Below are 11,069 nucleotides of genomic sequence, written 5' to 3'. Positions count from 1 at the left end.
TTTTTTTTTTTTACAGCACTTCAAGTTAAGCCATTCTTAGAAAAGAAAAAGAGTCAAATATTTTTTTCTATAGGCCTGTCATAATGTGTGCGGTAGAGGGTAGTGTATTTAAAAAAAATCTAATTTTAATTGAATTTAATGCTGTTTTTGCTATTGAGATTATGAAAACTGAAGAGATTTGAGTCAAATATACCAAAAATGTCTAAGCTTCCTTTTCCCCTTTGTCTCTACCAACACTTTGTAATGTCAGGCAAACTAAAAAAGACAGGAATGTTTTTAACTGAAACAGGAATATGAACCAGAATCATAATCTCACATCAACGTCCATGTCAGGATATCGCCTCCCTTTACTCTTCCCCAGGCATTTGGTCTTCCCTCCATCTAGCAGCTGGCACCAGAAGCCCTTCTTCGGATCGAACCTGCAGCAGGAAGGAAGGGACAAAATGAAGGACAGGCAGCAAAAACAGGACAATGTTTCAACATCAACCTAATCAAAAGGGAACATAACAAACAGATGGTGCACAGCAAGGCCTCCTGAGAGGGGCTGCCACAGGACAAACCATCTTCACTGTACAGTGGGAGATGTGGTTGACAGATGTTACTGCTTATGAGGTTATGTGGTACAGCATGAGACAGAGGACAGATAGAGAGAGAAAGAGAGACAAGTGGAAGGGGTTGACTAAAGAGAAAAAGTGTACATGAGGTGGTAGAGAAGCAGGGAATTAACAAGCACCCTTGAGAACCTGTCAGACTAAGGGGATCCATCAGGACGAGGATACTACTGTGAAACACTTCAAAGCAGCTCTAAACCAAACACTCCAGGTGCTCAATAATGTATTGCATATTAATGACTATTAATGATCAATCATAAAAGAGAAATGAGAAACTTTGAGCGTTTGGGGGCAAGCTTCTTACGTAAGGATCTTGTGGTAGTTGAGCGTATTTGTCAGGCCTAGAAACTTCTGGATTTTGTCCATCACTAAAGCTGGTTCTGTCCTCAGCATCTGTCCATCCAGGACCAGGATCTGAATAGAAACAAAATGGTTCATATAAATCACAGAAACAACCTCAAATGCACAACGAGCCTATGGACACACACAAACTCAGCTCAATACCTGACTGGGGTGATAGTGTGTGAGCCAGCGCTGTAGGTGTGTGGCGTAAAGTCCGGGCACTAAACAACGGCTCTGCAGGACTCTCAGTTTGATGGGCGTGTCCCGGCCAGCAGTGATGACATCATGGAATGTATATTTTTGAGCCACAGGATCATCATGAGCCCTCTGGTGCTGGAAAACAGCAAAGACAATGAATATACATTTTTGTGATAAAAATACAGTGCTGTGAAAACGTAGGTACTGTTTCTAGGTTGAGTATTCTGCAGAGTTTTCTTGTGACGGGGCAGGCAGAGATTTATGTTGAATTAAATGCCGCATGCAGCTTATTGTGTACCCAACATACCAATAATAACCAGAAAAATGTTACATACATAAAATAATTTTATGTATAATTTTTAATTATATGTGGGACTTTTAATTATAAAAAAAGCCAAAATACATAAGGACTCATATAAAGATAAAATACAAACTTCTACAACATATAACAATATAAAAACCATTAAAGGGGTCATACGATGCTTTTTTAAAGATCATTATTTTGTGTATTTGGTGTAACAGAATATGTTGACATGCTTTAATGTTCAAAAAACACATTATTTTTCAAATACTGTACATTATTGTAGGTCCTCTATGCCCCGCCTCTCTCAAGCGCTTCGTTTTCTACAAAGTCCCTTCTTCCGACAAGCGCAGTCTGCTCTGATTGGCCAGCTGACCCAGTGCATTGTGATTGGACGAACACCGCAAGCACTCGTCGGAAATGTAACGCCCCTTACCATAATCGCGAGCTTCATCTTTCAAAATAAATGTAAAGACAGAGCCCGAAAGGGGAACAGAGTCGCGTGACAGACAGTGATGAAGCTGGTATGTGTTTGCCGTACACAAGCCACGGTTAAGACAGCTGACTCCACTGTGAGTGACCCTCTCTCTCTCTCGCTCACACACACACGCGCACACGGACACCATGCCTTCTTTCTTTGCGTGCACATTTGCGGCGGGATTATGCAAATATTTCCACATAGTGGGGTAGATATGTGGGGGCGTGTTAGAATGAGCCGTTTTAGGGGGGCGTGGCAGAGTCTTAACTTTGATACAGAATATCTCTTTGGTTTTGAGACTTTAGTCTTTGCAACTTCAGGGATCTTATCTATGCACAATCAGCTTGTAACACTCCAAAGAGAAAGGAAAACTTGAAATCGCATCATATGACCCCTTTAAGTAAACTATCATCATTCATTACATAGTTAGATCATATGCAGCGGCTTGGCAAAAAAGTAAGGTCTTCATAGCTTGAAACTGTGAACATAGAATGCAAAATAGGTGCAGTGTTTTTAAATTTTAAACATGCAGTGATCATATTTACTTAAGTAAATTACAAACTTTTGAAGTAAAATAATCACATAATTAATATGGTACATAATTAGTATATTTTTCGTTCCAAGATATTTAATGACCTTAAATTATGACATTAAGACTTTTTAAGGATGCGCAGAGGCCCTGTATTTTTTTCCTGCATTACTAGAACATACAGATGATGAATTTTACAGATGTTAATAGATAAAAGGCAGTATAATTTTACAAATTACACTTAATGCTATGTAAATTTTATAATGACTTGTACAGATTGCCACCATAACTGTAACTATGCATTCCACATCGACTTAACTTCACATGAAGTTGAGGATACATTTCAACATAACAATGAATCAACACATGCAGCAGACCCACAAAGGAATGGTTCAGAAAAAAGTTTTAGTTTTAGAAGTCAAAATCAAAATCTCAATTCAACTGAAAGGCTATGAGGGACCTGAAGTGGGCCATACATGTTAAAAATCACTCCAGTTTCACAGAGGTAATGAAATTCTGCATGAAGGAATGAACATAATTACTTGTAGTTGATTTAAGAGACTAACAGACAATTACACAATTTGTATAAGCTGCTAAATGTAAATGTGTGGGTGTACATAATTTTTATACCATCTTCTTCCATCCAAACTACCCAAATAGTTACAGTATAGAAATGCCTACATTTAAAAAGGATTTTTTTCATTGGCTGTACTTTCTTCAGAGTACTGTTGAAGTTGAAAATTCATATAATGGAAAACATAACTTTCCATGCTCTTTTGAAATAAAATAGCATCTTGTTGCTGCAAAACCAACTTACCTTGACTAACATAAGTGGGCTTCTGGGAAAAAATAAAAAGCCACATAAGTATAAAATATGGGCTCTACTGGACCCAGCAGAACAATGCGGTTTACAATTCCTTCCGAATTACATTTTTCCCGTTTGCAGATCTAATCTACGGTCCAGAGCAGGCATCATGGCCTTGCCTGCCCCTGGATGTGGCTGGATGACACATGAGTAGTTAGATACTAACCTGATACCAGGAATACGCTCTGTCAGCCGGGTTGATAAGGATGGTGATGATTTTGGCTTTGGGCAGAAGAGCAGCTGCTCGCCGGGCCGCAACCTCTGAGTCGAAGTAGTTGGCACTTTTCTCAAAGTAGAAATCTGAGCTAGTGTTGGAGGGTAGAGGGAAATACTCCATGTACCTAGCATAAAAAAAAAAAAACATAATTTCATTACATTTAGTCCACCCTTCTGAGGGAAACCAGATGGGAGACATGTCAACACCCGTAAAAGTTTTTTTTTAATTATTGTTGCTCCATTGTTTCTCTGTTTGGTGAAATGCACCTCTGTCTTTATAATCAGCATTGTATCCAGCACTTGTTTTTGAGATCAAACCACCACATGAACCCTCAAGCACCATAATTTTTTTCCGCACAATGATTAAAGAGAAAAAGGAAGGAAGGAAGAGAGAGAGAGAGAGAGGCACTCGGTGATGTGCATCAGACACTTGCTTTCTGTTAGTCACATTTCAGACTACTGAAAGGGGTAAAGAAAGAGCAGGTAGTGAAGGCAGCGTTGAGTTTTGAAATGACCCATAATGCCTTTCTCTCGTGGGAACATTAGCCTCCATGTCTCTTAATGCTCTTAACTTCAAAGCATGTCAGACCTTCACAATCAATGTACTTCACAGCAGTTTACAAGAGCTATTGACTGAAAAGAACCCATGAAATCATGTGGTTTGCTTGTCCGTGTTGAAGTAGTCCCTATAGAAACAGAAACTTAGGGTGTATTCACACCAGGAAAGTCCGCTAGTTCACTTGCTTTGGTCCGGACCAAATACAATGTTTATTTATTTTGTTTGGGGCGGTTCGCTTTCACACTGCCCTTTTTGCAAGTGAACCAGAAATTGTAAACAAAACCACACGTGTGCTAAGGTCATCCATTCATTCGACAGGAATTCTCAAGCAGGGACAACAGGAAGTGCAAAAACAGGCTAATCATGGAGATCTTTTGTAGAGCAATTTTTATTCTTTTACTGATTTGGTGTTATCAGATACTAATGCAATATGAAGAAACTTATGAGCATCATATGAGACAACATCATACGATGTTGTAAGTACGACTTGCCAAAAATAAAATCTATAGATAAAATATTTAAAGCATATCACAATGTTAGTTTAAACATTTAACCTAAATAAATGTGTGCTGTTAGGCGCATATCCAATCGTTTGTGCAGAGAGTGGAAGCTGAAGCGCGCTTCAGGACATCAGTGGAAACAAATTAAATACGCTGTCATTTTTGCTCATACAGGTAAGAATAATACATCGTTCGGAACTGTAAAGGGTCTATTTTATTTGTGTGCAATCAAAATATCAACAAAACATTATGCTTTTGTAAAATAAAGAAACAAATAGGATGCGCTTGCCGTCTTGGTGTAGAACAGAAGCGCTTCACAAAAATGAACCGAAACTTAGCAAATATTTTCCTTACAGACATGATGAATATATCTAGCTATAATGGCTATATATATATATATATGGCTTTAAATGATCACAAAACGAAATAATTCAAATCCAAAAAAAACTCTTTCATTATGTAATCCGCAAAGATGCATTTCTTTTCGCGTCCATGATGAGATGGCGAGTCAGGATCATCAATTTCATCTTTGCGACACTGACTCAGAAAACACTAGTTAATTAATAAATAATTCAAAAATATCTTTACTATTTCCCCCCAACATATTCATGGTAACTTTTGCGGCAAGCTTTAGCCTATTTAGCGCGCTCACGTCACGTTTCTGTGCGCCATGGTCACAAAAACTCATCATTTGCATGCATTTTTAAGCACTGTGGTTTAAAAACAAGTGATTTTAGCCACTGAAACGCAAACAACAGCACTACATGTGCGAGCAGCATGTTTCTGAGCGTGATTTCTGCAATTGGGTCGGATCAAGGTCGCAGAGTTCGTTTGGAAGCGGACCGAGACCACCTCTTCAGCTTGGTCTTGGTACGGTTGTTTGGTCCGCACCAGAGTGCGATTGCTGTATTCACACCAGCCAAAAAGATCCGCACCAAAGGGGGAAACGAACTTGAGTTCGATTCAATCGAACCAAACAAGACAGGTGTGAATACACCCTTAGGGCGCATCAGAGATTGGTTGTTTTAGGGGGAAAGGATATTCTCATTTGACTGGATGAAGTTTTAGATACATCCCATGATTGAAAGATGATTCAGTATTTTAAATAAAATTTTTAGATCATATATTTTAAATGTGTCAAGACCTGTTCACACCAAGAACAATAACAGTAACAATAACTATATTAGCGTCTAAATTTTGCGTGCTCATTTGGGCGGCATTATGCAAATATTTCCACATAGTGGGGTAGATATGTGGGGGCGTGTTAGAACGAGCCGTTTTAGGGGGGCGTGGCAGAGTCTTAACTTTGATAAAGAATATCTCTTTGGTTTTGAGACTTTAGTCTTTGCAACTTCAGGGATCTTATCTATGCACAATCAGCTTGTAACACTCCAAAGAGAAAGGAAAACTTGAAATCGCATCATATGACCCCTTTAAAACTTTCTGCTCATTATACGCACATGGCGCAGTTTTGATGCCTGCCACTTTAAATGCTGATGTTTTTATCATTCATCAGCTGGAAAAAAAAAGTTTCGAAAGTGATTCCAACCATACTGTTCCTCTGTGACATTATCAAGTTATTATATAGTTGTGCTGTGGGTTTCCCTATTCTAACAGAATTAAAACAACTATCAAAAACGTTATAGCTAAAGTTATTGTCCTTGGTGTGAATGGGTTTTCAATCTGATAAATGTTTATTTGCATGCGCACACTAGCAAATAAGCAACCTCAAAGCTAACATATGTCGGGGTGGGGCTTTAAATCAAGCATGATTCTAAGGAGACTGCAACCACCGAAGTTGCTTAAGTATGGAGGAGACATTTTCTTTCACAATATCACCACATACCAGTCAATGCCTTTGTGGTAGTTTCGGCCATTGAAGAACTGGATTTCTTCAAAGGTCTCCTTGCTGGGGTAGTTACTGGTCAAATCGGGATGCATGCCCAGGAACAGATAAAGAGCAGTAGTTCCTGAACAGACACAAGACAGCATATGTCAATTATATAATTTTTAACAAAACAATTGAAAATCAAACTTAAATGAGTAAAATCCCTTAAATATAATAACAATAATAATAAAACAATTTCATTAGTAGTCTCAAACTTCTGGACCCCACCGTGACTCCTAAAATTCTGCTATTGAGCTATAGAAGTAAATATATGTTTGTACAGTATGTAGTATAAACCCTGATTTAATTTGAGCCAAATAAAAAGGTTTCAGGAAAAGTTTACTGAAATGAGCATGCTAGCTAATATACAAGTCTAGGAAGTCAAGTTATAACAGTGCAAAAAAGAAAAATAAATAAACGCCGTTCTAAAGCCCAACCCCCTAATCTAACTTTTATTGAGAAGATTAACACAGCTATTTTACTACCCACTCTTAGAGAGGGCTATTGCTCCCTGAAGACATCTTTAGAAGTTTAATTAGTCAATGCTGTAAAACTGAATTCACATTTACCGAGCAGCAGCCAGGGTTGCAGTAGAAAGCCTAACTTAAATGATTTTAGCAAATGGCTGCAATATAACAAAGAGTGAAAAATTTAAGGGGGTCTGAATACTTTCCGTACCCACTGTATAAGCCTGAGCCTGTAAGGAAATAAAAGCCCACCAACCCTGTTTTGCACACTTGATTTAAGAGCACTGGATGAAAAAAACATACCTGTTGCAAGTCAATCACAGCACTAATCCACCCCCTTTTATAAATACTTTTTGTAGCTGTTTACAAATGAACTGAGAAGAGCCAATGAATCAAGTAAGCCAATGATTCAGTCCCTTGCTTCGTTTATGAATGAATCAGCCATTTGAACAAATTGGTTGAATGAATGACTGACTCACTCACTCACTCATTAAAACAGTGACAGTAATTTCACTATTCAGTTTTTTTTCTTAAAATCAACTAATGCTTATTTAAAACTGCTTTTTCTCAGATCATTACTAATGCAATTTTAATTGCAGTGTAAATGCATTCATGCCATGTCTATTCAGCTCTAATATATATATATACATAACTTAGTGACAGCAAATGAAATGCAGGCAAATTGACAGATTTTTTTGTTTATTAAATTTGAAAAAAAGAGAGAAAAGTTTTCTAGAATTTATTTAGATATATATAGATAATCTCCAAATTCTAATAATCTTAAAATTGACAAATACTGGATCCCTATTACTGGTAACATTCTGGTAAGCAAAACAATAGCCACTAAATAGGGGTTTATGATAACTACAAAAGGGTATTTATAATACCTACAATTATATATATATATATATAAAAAAAAAGTTAGAAAAGGATTAATAGCAATTCCTACAGTAAATTGTAATATTGTAATTTACAGCTTTACATTTGCTGATATGTGCTGGAAGGCAGCATTATTATTACATTAGATCTAGATGGAAAATTGCTTTAAATGGTTTTAAAAAAGAGCATTTCTGGCCAACACAGCTAGATGGCGCAAGTGCACACATGTGGATGTGTGGTGAGCACACGACACTCACCAGTCTTCTGAGGTCCGATGATAAGCAGCTTGGGGAAACGGTCACAGGTCTTTTCTTTAGACCAGATGTCTTTATGTCTTTTGTCCTCACAGGGGTCCTGTAACGGTAAGAAATTAGCTGAAGTGAAGGGCTTCCCATACATCACTGAAATGAGCACATTCACAATAAAAACACTGCAGGGAGTCAATCATTGTGCCTCAATAACCAGCAGGAAATTATAAAGAAGCTGGAAAAATTGTTCTCATTCACCAAGCCAGCATGAATATGAGAAACATACTGTTTTACAAAATTACCCAGGGCGAGATGTACATTTTTTGCAGGGAAGTATTAGTATTCAGATGTAGGGTACACCAAAATAGAAGGATGTCCAAAAGTTCAGGACATGCTCAGAAAATATAGGAATTTGGATGTAGCCTGAGTGCTTGGACTCAGATTTAACATCAGCAGGAAAAGTGCATTATGGGTGGATGGCTGTTGTCTGGTCAAATTAAAACAAACTATTCAAACATGTCAATTATCTTACAACATATCGGCAGAATCCAATAACAAGCAGATTTTAGATTAATTCAGACTTAGCTTTTAAACTTGCCCTAATAACATCCCAGAGGTGGCCGTTTTATGGGATTAACCAGATAGAAATCAGAAGCATAAACCAAACCCTGTCAAGAGCTTTGAAGCATCTCAGGAGAAAGATGTCCTGCAGCAGCCATTTAGAGCCCTTCATCCATCACAGCTGAAGAAGCTGGCAACAGAATTAATAGCTTTAACCCTTGCCTCTAAATTAAAATCTTGCACAAATGCGAGATGGTCAAACGGTGCATCAAGACTGCAAACCACCAGCAATAAAACACCTGTCCATTCTAATTAGATTATAGCGCCTCGGCACTAATGTGCCTCGCTTGAGTTCATGCCAATGCTAAATGGAATATTACACTGAATTAACACATCTGGTTTGTGAATTTATTACTAATGTATTCATGAGGGTCACCGTTTTATGCTAACAGTAAATATGAGCTCTGTTCCGAAACCTAGTGAGCTGCCTACCTAGACAGCACTTTAAGGCATTGATGCAAAGGCTGTTCCAAAAGTCGAACAGCATAATTGACACTGTATTATGAGATTCCTTATTTTCAAAACGTATTCATTTTGGAAAAGGCAATCCCAGAATGCATTGCAAGTTCACTAAGATTTTTTTCCTTTTTTGAAAGAAATTAATACCTTTATTCAGCAAGGACACTAAACAGTAAAGACATTTATAATGTTACAAATTATTTATATTTCAAATAAATGCTGTTCATTTAAAGCAGTGACTCTCAACCATGTTCCTGGAGCCCCAAAACTACACATTTTACATGTCTCCTTTGTCTGACACACCCATTTCAGGTCTTGGGCTGTGTCCGAAATCGCCCCCATACCCTTAAATAGGGCACTATTTGAGGGGACAGCCATTTTATTGGTGTCCGAAACCATAGTGGACGTTCTCCAGTGCACTCATTCAATCCCACAATGCACCGCAAAAACAAGTGTACAACTGGTGCACACTCAACGGCTAGAGAATACCCATAATGCAACGCGTCGCGCCAGAAGATGGCGCTCGCAGCTGAATAATCAATCCGTTCATATTACAAAGCGCTCATCCATGGCGTACAGGTTAATACAACACGGGTATAAATTCATTGTAAATTGATTATTAAATGGTTTAATTAGGGTTTGTACATATTTTCTGTGACAGAGTTCAAGATAAATCCTTTAATCTTACTACTGGAGCTGCTAGTTTGCCGGTTTCAAATGATTATTAAACAGCAAGCACCAACTATGCAAAAGCAGCAGTCCTTCCGGTACACTCAGTGTCTGAATTCACTCACTCGTTTTCATTCCCTCCTTGTAGTGAACTGAATTAGTGACCTAATGTAGGGAATAGTGAATGAGGGTATAGGGGGCAATTTTCGGACACAGCCTTGGAGTTTCTATTAATTAGCTGGTGACCTACATAAGGTGTGTTTTTAATAAGAAGACATGCAAAATGTGTTGCATTGGAGGGGTTTCGGGAACGTGGTTGGAAACCACTGCTTTAAAATTTCTATTCGTCAATAAATTCGTAATAGAAAATTGGAGTAGTAGCCCAGTCCGAATAAAAGTCACATTGGAATGAATTGGCCAAATCCAACTGAAATTTCATTCTGTTCGATAGGACATGTAAACACTTGATCAGATTGAAAACCGAAACTGGAGAGCTATGCACGTGCAATGACGTAGATGACGTTGTTGGATCATAAGTGTCATAAATGACTGTCGTGTCAATCTCAAATTCTCCTTCCATTCATCATCTGTGAAATGGTGCAGGACAAATGTTGTCTCACCAGTCCTTGCTTCGGACTCTCATCCACAGACACCTTGTTTTGGGTGCGGGAAGTGGCATTTTAACTGCTTGATAAATAGGGCCCGGTATTTATTTCAGCACACATTTAAAACAAGATCTGATTAACGCAATAATCCCCAGCTGCAGAACCGCAGAACCCTTACGTCACAGCAGCCTCAGGACAGCAGCGCCAGGCCAGCAGCGTCAAGCCGTAAGTGGGCGGAGCAAACGTTATCTTACTAAACATAGCGCCACGTAGTGTTTTGGATCATTTCAAAGTTTTAATCTACGTTGATGTCAAGTCAGCTTTTTTTTATAACGATTTAATCAGATGATAGATAGATAGATGAGGTAGCTGATCAAAAACAAGGTGAGATTTATAAGGCTTTCATAAAACAAAGTTACTAATACAAATGCTGTGTTGTCATATTCTTATTCCAGGAGTGAATGAATGATATTCTATTATTTTAAAATGTTCCACAACAGTTGGCTGGCTCCGTTGACTGTTGGATCTTCATGTTGATGGTGAGAAAAAGGAAGAGAAATTAATATATATATTTATATAGGCTATGTGTGTGTGTGTGTGTGTGTGTGTGTGTGTGTAATGATCAAATATTATC

At 38.1% G+C, this 11,069-nt stretch overlaps 1 protein-coding gene across 1 annotated transcript in view; it reads right to left on the bottom strand.

Moving 5' to 3' along the window:
* The window catches only part of LOC107748107 (bifunctional heparan sulfate N-deacetylase/N-sulfotransferase 1-like), a 130,843-nt gene that overhangs the window by 8,941 nt on the left and 110,833 nt on the right, over positions 1–11,069 (bottom strand). The window contains exons 10-15 of the mRNA XM_016562766.1: positions 8,091–8,187; positions 6,446–6,569; positions 3,491–3,665; positions 1,116–1,286; positions 916–1,025; positions 317–419 (exon numbers count right to left, since the gene is read on the bottom strand). Of these exons, the coding sequence (XP_016418252.1) occupies positions 317–419; positions 916–1,025; positions 1,116–1,286; positions 3,491–3,665; positions 6,446–6,569; positions 8,091–8,187 (780 nt within the window). The remainder of the gene's footprint in view (positions 1–316; positions 420–915; positions 1,026–1,115; positions 1,287–3,490; positions 3,666–6,445; positions 6,570–8,090; positions 8,188–11,069) is intronic.

The sequence above is a fragment of the Sinocyclocheilus rhinocerous genome, unplaced genomic scaffold, assembly GCF_001515625.1.
Source record: "Sinocyclocheilus rhinocerous isolate Xijiao unplaced genomic scaffold, SAMN03320098_v1.1 scaffold2335, whole genome shotgun sequence".
Classification (NCBI taxonomy): domain Eukaryota; kingdom Metazoa; phylum Chordata; class Actinopteri; order Cypriniformes; family Cyprinidae; genus Sinocyclocheilus; species Sinocyclocheilus rhinocerous.
This window is presented reverse-complemented; position numbering and strand designations above follow the sequence as displayed.